The 16,786-nt window shown below is 47.7% G+C and overlaps 1 protein-coding gene and 1 long non-coding RNA gene across 2 annotated transcripts; both read left to right on the top strand.

Annotated features, from left to right (window-relative positions):
* Positions 1 to 2,183: 2,183 nt before the first annotated feature.
* On the top strand, positions 2,184 to 2,585 carry LOC139438020 (collagen alpha-1(I) chain-like). The gene has a single exon (XM_071212987.1). It carries the CDS (start codon positions 2,184 to 2,186, stop codon positions 2,583 to 2,585), a length of 402 nt encoding a protein of 133 aa, XP_071069088.1.
* Positions 2,586 to 2,846: 261 nt separating this feature from the next.
* LOC131277310 (uncharacterized) lies at positions 2,847 to 3,401 on the top strand. The gene is made up of 2 exons (XR_009184502.1): positions 2,847 to 2,919; positions 3,101 to 3,401. It is a non-coding gene; the product is annotated as an uncharacterized lncRNA (long non-coding RNA).
* Positions 3,402 to 16,786: the final 13,385 nt, after the last annotated feature.

Genomic DNA, 16,786 nt, shown 5'->3' with positions numbered 1-16,786 from the left:
AAGATAAAGGCAGTACTAAAGCAAGCTATGAGATAGTATCATATTCATCAGGTATGTAGGAGCACATAATACTAACCAATAGATTAGTGTCTTTTTTTTCACATATTTATTTCTTATTCATTTCTCTTCACCCCCTCTTTGTTTGCATGTGCTGTGTCCGTTCATTGTGTGTTCATCTTCCTTTATAGCAGTTGCACTGGAACTGAACCAGGGAACTCCCATATGGTAGGTGGTTGCTCAAGTACTTTATTTTTATTTTTTTACTCATTTTTTAAAAAATTTTACATTCAAAAAATATGAAGTCCCATTCAACCCCACCGCCACCACCCCCCACTCCCCCACAGCAACACTCTCTCCCATCATCATGACACATCCATTGAACCTGGTAAGTACATCTCTGGCATCGCTGCACCCCATAGTCAATGGTCCACATCATAGCCCACACACTCCCACGTTCCATCCAGTGGGCCCTGGGGGGATCTTCAGAGTCCCATAATTGTTCGTGAAGCACCACCCAGGACAACTCCAAGTCCCGAAAACGCCTCCCCATCTCATCTCTTCCTCCTATTCCCCGCACCCAGCAGCCACCATGGCCACCCTTCCCACACCAATGCCACCAACTGAAGATGCAACTAGAAAATGACCTTGAATTAAAGGTTCAAGGCGGATCAGCAGAATATCCCTGTCTACATATAATAAAATGACTTTAAAATGCTGTTTGACCTAATGTAAGGGGGAAATGGAAAGGAGAAATGAGTTTATATGGCTATGAGTCTCTAAAAAAGAGTCTGGAGGTTGTCAGAAGGATTGCCCTTATGCACACCTGAGCAGAGTCTCAGAGACAGATAAAGTAGATACAACCCCAGGTATTGGATCTTTTGAGGGCTAAAGAGACCCACGGGTTCTATGGTCATGGAAGACAGGGTTCACTGCCATGTCAGATGGCCCTTCTTTGGAGCTGTTGTTTCTGTGTGAAGGAACTGGACTCAGATGGGCTCTCTTTTCACAAGACTTTCATGCTACTTTACTGGAATTGTAGTTGGTGTTGGGGTTTAAGATATATTTAGGGGATTTGAATCTCTGGACTGACAGTATGATAGCCAGGCCCTGAGCCTCAACAGACTTCAAGTCCTACACTCTGATTTATTGGACTTACCCCACTCAGCTAACATGGAGCTGAAGAAGGTCAACCACCACACCATGGAGCCTAGAGTGCCTACAACTGAAAGCAGGAGGAGTGCATCCAGTATCCATGTGGAATCTAAGCCCCCTCTTGACATAGATGTGCAATGGACACAACCAATCCAAGGTCCCAGAGAAAATGTGCTCAAGTGCTTTAGCGACATCCTCTTCCCACAAATTTCTCTTGAGCTGCATTCATGTATCTAAGTTCCAGGTTATCAAAATTATACATGTTGTCCCTCCATGGGAGCAGGCCATAATGCCAATTGTGTCTGTTTAGGTGTTACATTACTCAGATAATTCTTGTTCCACTTAGGATATCCTTCGCACAGCCAGCATACTGACGTCACTGTAAAAACAGTTTGGAGGTTCCTCAAAAAGTTCCACGGACAATTACCATAGGATCCAGCAATAACACTCCTTTAATTATACCTAAGAGAATGGAAAACGGCTACACAAACAAGTACACGCGCACACACGGTCAGAGCAGCGGTAGTCACCGCAACCAAAAGGGTGAAGGAAACTAAACCGTCATAGTGGATTCATAGCCAAGTAAACTGTGGTATATACACATGCATTAGAGTATCACTCAGGCATATAAAAGAATAAATGCTAGAGGGTGGCTGAAGCTCCAAAACATGCTAAATGGAAGAAGTGGCCAATTGTGCGGTTCCATTTAGGTGATATATCCAGAATAGGTGAATCCCTGGAGAAAAAAAGCGGATTGGTGGCTGCCAGGTCCCGGGAGGGCGGGGCTGCTGTGTGGATGGGCGGGACCTGCTCACTGCCTAAAGGGGACAGGGTTTCTGCTTGGGGACAAGAACGGGTCACGTGCCCTGCCGCCCCCCTGGGAGCGTGTTTGCGCAGGCGCACTGAGAGCCCACGCGGCCCAAAGGCTAAGGGGCGGCGCTTCCGTGAGGAAGGCTGAGTGCCTGGGGCAGGTGGAGGGAGGCCTGGTTCCCGCAGCTGTGAGGGAGAGGGAAGGCGCAGGCGCGGCAGCCATGCAGGCGGAGGACGAAGGCGCAGGCGCTGTGGGTGAAGCCGCCTACCCTGAAGGCCAGGGTGCCATGGGGGACGCCGACCGCCACGAGGAGCCTGTGAGTGCTGACGACCAGGGCGACCCCAGCGGCCCTGATGGCCAGGGCGGCCCCGGCCGCCCCGTCTGCCAGAGCATCCCTGCTGATTCCGAAGGCTCGGGGGTCGCCAGCGGCCCTGGCAGCCCCTGTGACCCCTGCGGCGCGGGAGCGGAGGTCGCTGCCGCCGGGGGTGCCCCCCAGGCCGCGCGGGCACCACATGCCCCGGGGTCTGGCGGAGACGCAGTGCCGGGGGCTGGAGGAGCAGGAAGCCGACTTCTGACCTTGTATCCTTTACAGGGGCCATGGGGGGGCCAGGGCCGGCTCTAGGTGGAGGGGCTGCCGTGGGGGCCGGTCTGGGGGGCTTCCAGGGCGGATGGTGGAAGGGGATGCCTGAGGGCTGGAAGGGGGAAGGAGGCAGGCCTGAGCTGACAGGAGGGGGAGAGTGGGCCACTGCAGGAGAGCTTCCCAGGGGCCAGGTGGCCCGGGGCTCAGGCGAAGGCAGCAGGCGATGGTCCCTTAACCCCGCCTCCCCCAGCAATGTCATGGTGCCCTTCGGGTCCGCACTGCAGGCGGAGATGGCCTTCAGGTCCCTGAGGCTTGATATCCACCGCCAAGGGCAAGCGGTTCGGAGGATCACCGTGAATGGCAGCGTCCTGGCTGTGTGAGTTCTGGACGGGGCCAGCTTGGAGGGGGGCGGTGGGTGTGGGGCCCATCTCACCCCGAGGAAGGTGGTCATGGAGACGGGGAGCCACCCCAGTGTTGGGTCTCTGGTAGGGGAGGGGGGCGGGAGGACTTAAGACAGAGGTCACACCTTCGCCTTGATCGCTGCCCCTCACTTGCAGGAGATGGGCAGCTGAAGACCTTGGCCTTCTCCGAATTTCCATCAACGCCTTCCTCAACGAGCTCTCCCTGATCATGTGGAACATCCAGCGCATTGGGGTCCCGTATTCGCAAAGCCTGGGTTAGGAGAAGAGACCCGAGACCTGATCTTGCATTCCTTCCCAGCAGCGCCTCCTTCCCTGGGGCTTGGGACCCCGGAGGGCCTGCCACTTGATTGTTGGCACCGAATGTGCGCTCCGGGCACACTTATTTCATGTGGCGCTTAAATGTCTCTTAACTGCATCAAATAAAGCTGAGTTGCTATCCTTGTCTGAATTTCTTTTCATTTCCTGAACATCCACATTTTATTACCTAGTCTTCAGGTAGGAGGGGATGTTCTGGGATTCAGGTACGCAAGTAGTGCAGAGTAAGTAAGATGATTTAGAGAATGTAAAAGCAATTCTGTTCTGTCATTTAGCTTGAACTACTGTTAGTGCCTTGGAATGTTTTCTTAGTTCAATGATCAGATTTATATATTAAATATATAACAATAATAACTTATGCTTTATAAAAGTTTAGCATTAATTTTCCCTGACTCTCTCCCTTAATATATGACTTTTCCTCTTTTAAAAATCAATAGAATGGATGCATAAAAAATACTTTATATTCTAATTTTTTATTATATAAGTTTCCAATTTTTCCCTATTATAGGTAATTATAAAATGGCTTTCTTGTATTTTTTTTGCAGGAATGGCTATTTACTTTAGATTTCTAGAGGTAGAATTATTGAGTTAAATTAATTTCCTATTGATTTTCAGAGCTCTTTGTATACAATATAAAATTCTTGTCCAGAAAATGTACCTCCCACCAGAAGACTGGTGATAGGGGTTGATGAAGCCTGATATGAGATGGCCCTCTGTCGTCTCTCCTCCCATTCTGCCCCTTCTCCCTCTGATCAGCCACACTGCGCCTCTAGTCCTTTTCTGAAGCACGGCAGGCCCGCTCCTGCCTCAGGGCCTTTGCACTGGCTGTTTGCAGTCAGGCGCTCTCTGCCCCCAGGTTTCCACCCGGCTCACTCCCAGACCTCCAGGTCCTGCTCAGACCCCACCCTCTCAGCGAGGCCATCTTGGACACCCAATAGAAAATGGTACCCACCTCCCCACCTGCCTTGCCTCCCCCCCTCACCCTCATTGTACCCCAGCTCCTAGAGCAGTGCCTTCCTGCACAGAGTAGCTGGACACACTCCTTCATCACGTCTCGCCAAGTTCCATTTCCTCGACCCAGAACCATCCAGGTCTGTCCCAGCCCCCACCTTCACCCTCCTTTTACAGGTGTGGGTGTAAGAGGTAGGCAGGCAGGTGCCCATGGTGGGAGATGCAACTGGGACAGGAAGGAGCTGCCAGACTTTAAGGAGTCCTGGGAGCAACTGAAGCCCTGGAGGGGGGTGAGCAGAGGGGGACGTGACCTGCCTCACAGCTTTGCAGGATCCCTCTGCCTCCCCGTTGAGCACAGGCTGAGGGGACCAGGGCCGACGTGGGGAGACCAGCTATCCACGCAAGAGGAAACAGTGGCTTGACCAGGGTGGGGACAGTGGAGGTGTGGAGAAGTGAGCAGATTGTGAAGAAATCCAGAGGGTCGAGCCAACGGGAGGTGCTGATGGACTGGACATGGCCTTGGACCTCCCCAGAGTCCTGGGGAAATGGCCCTTTCCCACACAGAGAGAGCACAGCTCCACTGCATCCCGATGGTTCTCATCTCTCACCCATAAGCCCCTCCAACTCCAGAGTTTTCTTCTCTTCTTCTCAGCCAGGGTGTATCCCCTCCCAAGAGGGGTCTGGCCTCCCTGTCTGCGATTCCTCATTTCCAGTCCCCCATGACCCGCCCCTCTGCCCACTGCCATCAGAGTAGTTCCTGTCCTTTCACTGAGATCTTCTAGGTCCCAGCACCTGTCTAGAGAGCTCATGGACACTTCTAGGTGTATCCACAGGAGGTGGGAGGAGATGTCTGTGGGTGGGAGTTGACCTGGACCAGGAGGGGTCAGAACTCAAGAAGCACCACCCAGGACGGCCAGGCAAAGCTGGGTGCTATGCCAATTCTGTACACTTTCCACTTGATGAGCATGTGTGTTTGCATGCGTGTGCACCACGTGGAAGATGCACATATAGACATCTAATACATGCATGTAGAGCCACGTGTGTGTGTGGGGTAGATGGCTCAGGGGCTCAGTAATCCTGGCCTGTGCAGGAGACTGGTCTGACCTGCCCATAGCAGGCAGGTGAGTTTTAAAGGTACAGTTGGCTTTGTCTGTGACCATACATGGGTGAAGCTTATGGAGGGAGAGTGACCACTTCCCGCGCCAGTAACTGAGAAGAAGCCAGTGGGATTCGGAGTGCACTTGAGGAGGATTGGAGCCCTGCCCTGGGAGCCTGCAGGAGAGGCTTATGGACTGGGGGCCTGGGCAGGAGCCAGGAAAGAACCAGAGCCACCCTTCTGGGAGGGCTTGCACCTGCACCTGCACCACCAGCAGGCACGGACCTTCCTTTCCTCAGAGCCTGGGGATGGGAATGCCTCTTCCTGGCGAGGAGCAGGAGTGGCATGACCAGAGAAGCCCTCGTGCCTCCTGGTCACTGCAGCATGTCAAGGCGCTTGGCGCTCCATCTAGGGGTGCCCGACCCGGGGGGCACAGGCGGTCTTGTGGGAGCTTGGCCTTCTACATGGCCCCAGAGAAGGGACAGCGGGCAGCTAGGTGTGCGGAGGCCATGCCTCCAGGTCCCCAGCTTGGTGTCCAGGCCCAGTTGGGGCCTTGGGAATGCTCAGGGCACAATGGAGAGGGGGAGGGAGGCCCAGGCAAAGCTGGACGTTGGTCCAGGGTGGCCCAGGCAGTGCATCTCAAGGAAGGGACTCAAGGGGTGGTCGCCATAAAATCTGTCTCAACACTTTTCAAAGAGTTTGTAGCATAAAGCATTTAAATGTGGTGCAATTAATGTAGAAATCAATACCCAAAAGAAAACTCAAAGTAGAGAATTTTAGCATGAGCCTTTGTGTGGGGTTTTAAATGGAAGAATATAATTTGAGATGTTTCTCTCTCCAGTGAAAAATAGGGAAGACGGAATCCCTTTTGTAACAGTGACATTTTACTTTGCCAGGTCAAGGAACTGGAACCTCTGAGCGATTTCTTTTGTTGCAGCAAAGCCAGGAGTCCTGAACCAAAGAAAGACCCCAGAGTGGCATTCCAGAGTGATGGAGGAACAAATTTACTACATGGGGGCCCAGGGAAGAGGCAATCTCCAAATTCTGAGCCCTTTTATCAGTTTCTTAGGTTTATATAGGATTTCAGGTGGGATCAGCATAACTTTTCCTCATTGACTAAGGTGTTGCTAGATGATATTTTGGAAGCTGGAGTGTTACACAGGCAGAATGCAGTTGCAAGTTTGCAGGCTGATTTACAGAAGCAGTAGCGGGGGAGTCATTCGTTTGATATTTTTCCACTAGGCCATGGTTTCACAGGGTGATTTACAGAAACAGGGGGCAGGAGTTAGTCACTGCACATTCTCCTGCAAGGCCAAGCCCTCTCAGGCCAATCCACAGAAGCGGGGGAAGGCATGACTTGTTAGGTAATTTTGCTTTTACCTAAGCAAAATTTTTAGGTTATGCTTTTTATTTCTCAACATTTCCCCCCTCTGATGCCTCTATGTATTTTTTATAATGTTTCCCTCATGCTAAGTGGAAAGAAAACTTAAGGTAGTCAAGCATCCTACAGTGTACAAATATGCTAGTAAGATTAGTGTCCTTTCAGCCACATTCCAGTCTCTGGGAGCTGTAGCTGCCAGTCCAGTCCCAAACTGCTAGCCGAGCAGTCCTAAGAGGAGTAGGAGCCAAAGAGAAGAGGAGTTCATCTAGTCAGGTGATGGCGATTTGCGGTGGCTCTGGGTAATTCAGATTTTCAAGGGGCAGTCAGGTACAGGGTGAGTTGTCCAGTTGTTTTGTTTTCCATAGGAGTGTGCCCTTTAATCTCTAGTATGATGAATCCAAGGGCCAGTACCTGACACTTTGAGAGCAGTGGGGGTTGCAAGGATAGCAGGATGAGGGCCTGTCCAGTTTGGGTAGAGGCACTTTTTGGTTTTTTTTTTTTTTTTTTTACCCAAACGAGGTTTCCTAAAAGCATGGGATCCTGAGGCAGGACAGTTTTGTGGACTTGGGCTAGGGTTTTTTAACTGCTGGAGGAGAGAATCCTGGCCAGGTTTTCCTAGGAGCCTGAGATTTCCCTTGAAGGTTTGGATAATCCGGGGTGGTTGTTTAAACAGAACTTCAAAAGGTGAAATGCCTGAGGGTCCTTGGGTGCAGTCTGATTTTAAGGAGGGCTAATGGAGTAGATTTACTCACAGGAGGGCAGGTTTTTATTTTTACAAACCTTGGTTAGGGCTGTTTTGAGGGTTTGATTTCTGCATTTTACTTTCCCTGAGTTTTGGGGCCTATGTGCTGTGTGGATGTCTTACTTCATCCCTAACATTTTGCTAGGTCTTGGACAATGGCTGGCAGGAAAGCTGGGCCATTGCTGCTGCTTATGGATAAAGGCATCCCGTGCCGGGGAATTATCTGTCAGAGCAAAGCTTTAGTACTTTCCTTGTTTCTCAGTGTGGGTGGGAAAGGCCTTGACCCAGCCCGAGGAGGTGCACATTACTCCTAACAAGCACCTATGCCTTTGACCTGGTTTCACCTTGGCAGAGTCCATTGTTAAGTTCTTAAAGGGGCACCTCCTGCGTGTTGGAAGCCGGCCGGGGCCTGGGGGTCCTGGGAGGGGTCGCGTTCAGCGCAGGTTGGCCCTGGCTGCCAACAGTGGTGCAGAGCGAGGTCGTCAGGCAAATGTAGCAGTGTTTTCTGAGCAGGGCCTTACAGCAGTTTTTCCCAGGTGGGCGAGCTGGTGGTGTTGTCGAACCAGGGTGTACACGGCCCCCTCTGGCATGCACGCCCTGCCATCTGGGAGGAGCCAGCCCCTTCTGGGGTCTGGTGTCCCTCACCTTCCTTGCCCACTCCTGCTTCCCCGGGTGCAGTTCAGCCTTTCCATGCGTTGTTTAAAAAGGGACAGGTGAGGCACCAGTGGTGGGGCTGCGGCTCGGGGACCCCCTTGGTTGCCTGTCCAGCCGCCCCTTCGGCCAGTGCATTTCCCCCAGCAACTGCATCCGTTTTCCTTTGGTGCTCCCGATAGCGATGGGAATATGGAGAAACATGGGAACACTACAATTGGTGTGACATATACAGTGTGGTTAGCAGCAATACTATAATTTTCTTGCATTAATGCCAAGCTCTACTGTGTTTATAAGGGAGGTGTATTGAAAAACAGTGCCAAATGTATGCTATGGACCATGATTGGTGGTAATAGTCTGAGGATTTTATCTCATAATCTGTAACAAATGCTCCACCAGGGTGTGGAGTTGTATGGGAAATCTACACATCTGCATGATTGTTTTGCAAATTCACAATATGTTACAAACATACATTTAATAAAAACTATGGATTGGTGGGAAAATACACCAAATGTAAGATAAGGAATATAGTTGGTGGTTATAGTCTGACAATGCTCTGCCCAGTTTGTAACAAATGTTTCACACCAGTGCAAACAGTTGGTGGGGGGTGATGAATGAGACCCCTATGTGATGTTACGTATGTTTATTTTGTAAGTTTGCAATCTTTACTATACACATATTCTTTATGTGTTTTCAGGTATGAATGATATACTTCAATTAAAAAAAAAAAAGATGAGCACACAACCAGCAGACAGTGAGAGTAACAATGAGTGGGGATTAGTCGAAAGAAATAAATAAAGTAAATCATTAACAACAAAAAATTCTCTGCTATTGGAAGGGTGACAGGAAATAGTTTCATATACTTCTGGTTTCAAGAGGAACAACCACGTTGAGGGGCAGTTTTGTACAGGGATCTAAAAATCCAGATTCCCTTTAACCTCATGATTATGCTGGGAATTTACACGAAGCCTCTGAGTGTTGGCCCCTTTCCCGTCTCTCCGTGTGCTCCCCCATGATCCTGCCTTGTGTCGTGGTTTCCTGACTTCCACATCCACACCTGCAGCCTAAACCACTCCCTAAGCTCCTGGCTCTTATCTTCACACTCAGCCTCTCCACACGGGTGTCTAATAAGTGTCTCTAGTTAACTCATGTGTGGTAGAAACTTAATTGTCTCCAGTACTGGCTCTCCCTTTCCTGAACAATAGTATTCCTGCATGTTAGGAATACATGACTGCACATTTTCTGCAGCTTGATGTGTTCATGGGATTAGGTTCTGGCCAATGGCATTGTGTGGCAGGGAAGGCTACCGCTGCTAAGAAGTGCTCCTAACAAAGGTGTCCACTTGTCTTTATTATTCCCTCCCTTCTATTATTTCTTTTTTTCCCCTGGGGGTATTCATTCGCTGTTCTTTTTTCACGTGAGATGTCCTTGTTTTTCCTTAAGAAGGATGGATCATTGGTCTGCAACCTTCCTTCTTTTCCGATATACACATTTAAGGTCTAAATTGCCTTCTATGTGCAGCTTTAGCTGCTATTAGCTACCACAGGTTTTGAGGTATAATATTTTCATAATCATTCAGTTCAAACTTTATTCTAATTTCCACTGTGATTTCTTTTTTGAACTACAGGTTGTTTTGAAGTACAACCTTAATTTTAAGATATTTTGAAGTTTTCTGGTTACTCCTTTTCATTCTAGCCTCATTGCTCTCTGATCAGAGAATATATAATGTATATTTTCATTACTTTGCAATTTGCTTTAGGTCTTAGCACACGGTTCGTTTTTGTAAATGGTCCATGCACATTTTAAAGAATATATTGTACAGTATTTGGGTGCAGAGTACTTTTGGGTAAGCATATTTATTGCATTGGTCAACTTTCGCTATCCTGAATTTTTTGTATGCTTGTTTTCTCAGTTACTAAGAGAGGTATGCTAACATAACATAAATTAACATAACATAAATAGGAATTTATCTGATTGTCCATTTAGTTCTGTAATTTCTTGTTCTTGAAAGGGAAATTAATGAAATTTTAAAACGTATAGATTATTATATGTATAGCAACATGGCAGTTCCCCAAAAACTTAAATGCGAAATTATCTTATGACTCAGCAAGTCCACTCTCAGTTGTATATATCTAAAGATAGTGAAAACAGGGTCTCAAACAGATGCGCATACTCCCGTGTCGTCAGCAAACTTATTCACAAGAGCCAAAAGTGCAAACCAGCTAAGCGCCCACCCATAGATGAAGGGGTAACAGAAGGCAGTACCTACATACAACAGAGTATTATTAGGCCTTCAGAAGGAATGCAATTCTGAGACATGTTGCAACATGGACAAACCTTGAAAACAATAAGCTCAGTGAAATAAGCAAGGCGCAGGACAATTAGGGTACGATGTCAGTGATATGAAATATCTGGAAATAGCAGATTTGCAGAGTGAAACAGTGGATTAGAGGTTACTAGAGGATGGGGAGAGGGGGAAGGAGGAGCCTTTGCTTGGTGAATATACACTGTTTATAAATAAAAACTAATAAACACAAAATGACAAAGAAAAAAATGGCAATGACATAGTGTGACAGGCTTTGGCACACAGGGCTGGGTGAGCAGTGCATGTTCCCTGCAGTGCCTTGAACTGGCTGTCGTTCATTTCTTCAGCAAATATTTAATGAGAGCTTCTCTATGTCAAACATTATTCTAGGGACTGGGGATGCTACATTGAACAATGACTAAATCTCTGCTCATGGAGGTGGCACTGTAGTGAGGGAAGACAGAGAAGTAATAAATCAGTAAGACCATCTGGAGTCAGAGGGTGAGCAGTATAGCAAGGTTGGGGTATGAGGATTACTATTTTCTATAGAGAAAACCTCTGGTTGGGCGAGTTTGAGCAGAGACTTCCAGGAAGAGGGAAAGAACCATGTGGGAGAAGAAAATGGCATATGCAAAGGTGCTGAGGAAGCAAGAGCTTTGTGGATAGCAGAGTGCAGTGGGGTGAGGAGGCTGGCGAGTGCCAAGTGGCGGGTTAGGGGAAGAGGGTAGAGGGGAGCTCCAGCCCAGAAAAGCAAGCATCTGTCTATGAGCTGGACTCAGGTGCTTCCTTTGTGCCAGGCCCTGGCTGAGTGCTCTATGTCTACCCAATCCTCGACTTTTCTCTGGAGTTTGCACCACTTGAGCTGGCTCTCAACAGCTCCTACTAACACCTGAGGCATGTGGCACGATGGACAGAGCAGAGCCCTGGGTGGTGGGCTGGCAGGGCCTTGGTCAAGCTCTTCCACCAAGATGCTCTGTGAACCGAGTGCTCTAGCTGCTGGGCCTCAGTTTCCCTACCTGGTCCATGAGGCCCTTTTAGCTCTGGGCTTCTGAATCTGTTTCTGCCGGTTGCTGCTACTTCCATTTCCGTTCATCTGAACAAACGCCTAAGTCCAGAGATTCCTCACTTAGACTTACAGCTGAGTGGCAGGGCACTGAGCTCAGTCAGCAGGTGAGGTTTCATTCTCCCCCTGCCAGGAACCACGGAGACCCTGAACAAGTCTCCTAAATTCCCAGAGCTTTGGGTTCATCTTCTGCAGATGCCCTAACCCTTCTGGACCCAGGGGTTCTGATGGGGTGATCCCACCCTGGCAGGAAGTGGGGGTGCAGGGCAGCGAGCGTGGCCTGCTCCATACACCCTGCTTTCTGGTCTGTTCTGTTAGGAGGCAACTGGCATCGGTTTAAAGCTGCTACTTATATAGAAAAGTCTGACCATTTGAGAACTCTGTGACAGGGCAGAGCAGGGCAGGGCAGAACAGACGGCAGGTGTCTAGAGCAGAAGGACAGGGTGACCCACTCCTGCTCCTTTCACCCTCCTTAGCCCCACCCATTTCCACAGGGGAGCAGAAGTGACAAGTGATGACTGCCGGGTGTCCGCGGGGCACTGGCCTGCCTCTCCTGCCCCACATTCCGGCCCTCGCTCTCAGCACCTCTTCCGAGGGATCTCTCCCCACTTCCCCATTGCTCCTTAAGTCTAGCTCCAGTCAGGAGACAGGCCTGCCCTGCGACTTGATGGATGTGGGGGCTACTGTCAGTATCCCCATTTTGCAGATGGGGGTCTGAGTCCCTGGGAGGTTCTGTTTTTCAATTGCAAGCTTTAGCCCTTGGTGCAATAGTCAGGAATAACCCCCACGTCTCCTGATCTACAATCAGCTCTTCTTTCTCCCCCGTCAGGGTTCACGCCATCCTTCCTCCCTAAACTCCCCACGCACTTTGAAGGTGTCCTGCTGCCCTGTTCTCGGCGGCCCTCCAGAGCGATTCCGCCTGTTCCTTCAGCGTCCTCAGTAGTTGAGGAGGTACATTCTGTTCCCTGCTCAGGTGACGCTCTGCAGGACGTGCCGCTGACAACTGGGGGAACGGGGCCTCCCTGTGTCCTTCCTGATCCCGCCTCTAGCCCACTGTTATCTAACAAGACATTTGGTTCCCGCAGTTGTCAAAAGCCCTGATGATTACAGTGCCCCATTAGGCCCTAGGGGCAGGTTCTGTCTCAAAGCTGTGGTCTGTAAGGGGACATGCCAAAGGCAATGACACGGACAGAGAGAAGGCGCGACACACGGTGACAGAAATAAGTCTAACAAAGACGGGGAGACAGAAGGTATGACAGGATGAGCTTCACAGACAATGACACAGAGAGGGAGTGTGACAGTGTGTGAGAGTGAGACCAGGAATGTTTCTAAACAAAGGAGAGTGACTGAAAACGTTAGAGAGAGAACATGACAGAGATTTTGATGCAGAGACAGTGACAAAGACACTCTGTGGCATAATGAGACCAAAATATGATGTAACAGAGATAAGGTGAGACAGAGTGTGATTGAGATATTGATAGAGTGACACAGGAATATAACAGAGAATGTGTGACAGAAATAATATGACAGGCATGCATGTAATACAGTGAATTATAGTGTGGGAAAGAATGAATCTGATAGAGAGTAATAAAGAATAAGTTTGAGGTGTGACACATTGAAAGAAATTGAGTGAGACAGAGCGTGCCTCATGGTGAGTTTGAGAAAGACTGTAAGAGATAGGGGTGACAGAGGAAAATTATTCCAGAAAGTGCATCAGACAACAAGAGAAAAAGCAAGAGTGTGAAAGAGACAGTGTGGTGACAGGGAGGATGTATCAGGGACAGTGTGAAAGACAGGGTGATTGAGTGAGTTTGAGAGAAAGTGTGACACAAATAGTGTGTGAGGGAGTGAAACAGGGAGTGTGACAGAGTTTGTGAAAGTGTGACAGGGAGTGACTAAACAAAAATGTGAAACAAGAAGTGTGGATGCAGAAGAGAAAATGAAAGAGGGAGTCAGCGAGAGATAATCTGATAGATGGGAGAGACATTAGGTGACAGAGTTTGACAGAGAGCTATAATCTGACAAGAATAGAGTATGACAGAAAGAGAGAGCGATTGGAGAGGTGCACAGAGACGGTGATCATGTTGCAGAAAGAAAATGTGATGCAGAGAGAATGACAGAGTATGTGACAGGAAAAAATATAAGAGAGAATGTATGACAAGGAGAGAACCAGACCAAAAAGGAGCATACAGCGAGCCTGAGAAAAAGCAGGCAGCAAAAATTGAGTTTAATACAGAAATAATAGCAGAGATGGAGTCTGACAAAGCTAAGGTTTGACAGAGAAAGAGTGTGACTGAGGGAGTTTGAGAGAGACAGGGTAATAGTGTATGTGACAGAGATAAGGTGACACAGAGAATTGTGACAGAAAATAGATCAGACAGCAAGAGTGTAACAAAGAGTGGGAAAGAGAATGTGTGACAGAGAGGATATGACAGGGAGAGAATGTACAACAGTGTAGTAGAGAGTATGAAGGAGAGAGTGATAGAGATGGAGTCTGATAGGAAAACAGTACAGAGACTGAATGTAATACAGTGTGATATATCAATTATCCAGGAGATACAGTGAGACCAGGCAAGAAATCTGACCAAGATACATTAGCCTGTGTGATATGACAATGTGTGAAAGAGACTGTGACAGAATTAGACCAAAGATAATGAGCGGGAAACAGCTGTGGCTCAATCATTTAGGCTCCTGTCTCCCATATGGGAGGCCCTGGGTTCGGGTCCCGGGTCCTCTTTGTGAAGGCAGGCTCGCCCACATGCCTCAGAGAGCTGCCGGCATGGGTTCCGAGGAGCACTGCTAGGCCTGCAAGTACAGCGGAGTGACGAGTCAGCAAGGTGACAAAACAAAAGGGAGAGAAGAAAGAAAAAAAAAACCACACACGCACAGAACAGCACGCAAGGAATGGACCCAGATAGCAGATAACAAGCAAGCTGCAAGGGGGGGGGGGGGAGATTAATAAAAATAAATACAGACACAGAAGAACGCACAGCGAATGGATAGGGGGAGCGAGCAGCAACCATAAAAGCTGCAGGGGGTGATAAAAAAGAAAAGATAATGAATGTGTGTGTGTGAAGTGGGTGACAAACATGATCTGAAAAAGACTGTGAAAAAGATAGTGTGGTAGTGTTTAAAAATATGACAGGGAATGAGTCTGACCAAAAAGAATGACAAGGTGTGAGGGTGTGACAAGAAGAGTGTGAAAGAGGAAGAGTGTGACAGACGTTATTTGGTGAAGAGATGACAGAGTGTGACAGGCAGCCTGAGAAAAGACCAAGACAAAGGTAGCATGATAGTGTTGGAGAGTGCAACAGGAAAACCATCTGACCAGGAGCTCGAGTATGACCGGGAGTGTGTAAAAGAGTGGCTGGGTGGAAACAATTTGATGAAGACGTGAGAAAGTGTGCGATAGAGTGTGTGGCAAAGAGTGCGTGAGAACGTGACAAGGAACGAATCTGCAAGTGGAAGGCGACACCCTGGGTCAAGGTCCGTCTTAAGCCCCAACCCTTCCCTTAGCTGGACTGTCCCAAGGTCCAGGTGGGCGGTAGGGTTTGGCACGTCCCCTTGGCCCTCCCACCTAAGCCACATTCTTCCAAATCAGCCTTAGAAAGAAGTGATATTTTTGTTGAAACATGTCAGAGACTCATTTTCAGATGGGAAGCTGACCAATTTGAAAGGGATGAAAAAGGAATCCACGGCAGGTGTGAGTCGAAGGTATTATGAACTCCTTGGAAATCAAATGATTCAGCTTGTCCAAATAACGAAGCCACGCATTTTTCTCAGGAGGAAGCAAAGGGGAGGATCAAGCCCTGTTGGCTAACCCTTCAAACTAAAACCCTCTGCTCACAGCTCCACCTTTGCTCCCCCACAGGATAAACTGGAACAGAGCATTTGTTTTGTCTTCTGTAACAGATTGGGAGGTTTGAAGTCCCACTTAGCTTTGTACAAGGGCATGTGCAGATCTCGCTAATCTTGCTCCCCACTGCCCATTACTCAGAGAACCTTTTTACTTGCTCGCTTTCTTCTCATGTTTGCTGCTCTGGTCAGAGTCTTAACAGAAAGAGTCCCTGAGGAAGCACACATTGCACTTACAATCTCAAATCAGAAACCTAAGGAACTAGTAAAAGAAGAGCGCACAAATTCAAAACTATCAGAAGAGAGAAATAATAAAGATTAGAAGAGAGATGAATGAAATTGACAATAGGGAAACAATGGAGAAAATTTAAAAAATCAGAAGTGGATTATTTGCAAAGATCAACAAGAATTGGCAATTTTTCATCCAACGAATGAAAAAGGTTGTTGATGTGGGAGTGGGGGGTGGTGTGTGGGGCATGTGGAAACCTCTTATATTTTTTGTGATCTATGTACATTAAAAAAAAGACAATTTAGTAAAAAAATAAAGAATAGAGTAATACAAAAAAAGCCTAATTGATATTACGTATAGATGATGACATGAGAATTTTTATTTTAATTTTTATAAATTTCTCTATTTTCTAGGTTAAGCACATATTATTTTCATTATAAAAGCAATGGATGCCTCTTGAAAGAAACAAAAACAAAAAGAAGAAAAAAAAGAAACTTATGACTAAAATCAGAAATGAAAGTGGGGGTATCAATACCAAACATAAGAGAAATAAAAAGGACTGTAAAAGAATAATGTGAAAAATTCTACACCAACAAATTAGATAACCTATATAAAAAGGACAAATCCCTAGAAACACACTAACTACAAGCACTGACTGATCAGACTGATAACAAATAGAGACTGAATCAGTTATCAAAAACATCTACTTTACTGGTGGGGATGTGAAATAGGTCAGTCACTGTAAAAACAGTTTGCCAGTTCCTCAAAAAGTTATATAGACAATTACGATATGATCCAGCAATAACACTCCTCAAATTATACCTGAAAGAATCGAAACCAGCTACTCAAAAAAATTTGTACACACAGTTTCATAGCAGCACTAGTCTCCGTAACCAAAAGGGTGAAACAACCCAAATGTCCACGAGCGGATTAACAGCTAACCAAACTGTGGTATATACACATATGATAGAGTATTACTCAGGCATTTAAAAGAATAAATGCTACAGGGTGACTGAAGTTAAAAAACATGCTAAGTGGAAGAAGCGGCGAGTTGTGTGATTCCGTGGATATGATATATCCAGAATAGGTAAATCTATGAAGAAAAAAGCAGATTGGTGGATGCCAGGTCCGGGGGTGGCGGGGGCTGGTGTGTGGATGGGGAGTGACTGCTTCCTGCCTAAAGGGCACAGGGTTTCTATTTGGGGATGATGAAGGTGTTTGGGACATTCCCAA

The sequence above is a fragment of the Dasypus novemcinctus genome, chromosome X (assembly GCF_030445035.2).
Source record: "Dasypus novemcinctus isolate mDasNov1 chromosome X, mDasNov1.1.hap2, whole genome shotgun sequence".
Taxonomy (NCBI): Eukaryota; Metazoa; Chordata; class Mammalia; order Cingulata; family Dasypodidae; genus Dasypus; species Dasypus novemcinctus.
This window is presented reverse-complemented; position numbering and strand designations above follow the sequence as displayed.

What these genes read in the sequence shown, in the direction of transcription:
- LOC139438020 (XM_071212987.1), top strand. Translation starts at nt 2,184, where the DNA reads ATGCAGGCGGAGGACGAAGGCGCAGGCGCTGTGGGTGAAGCCGCCTAC.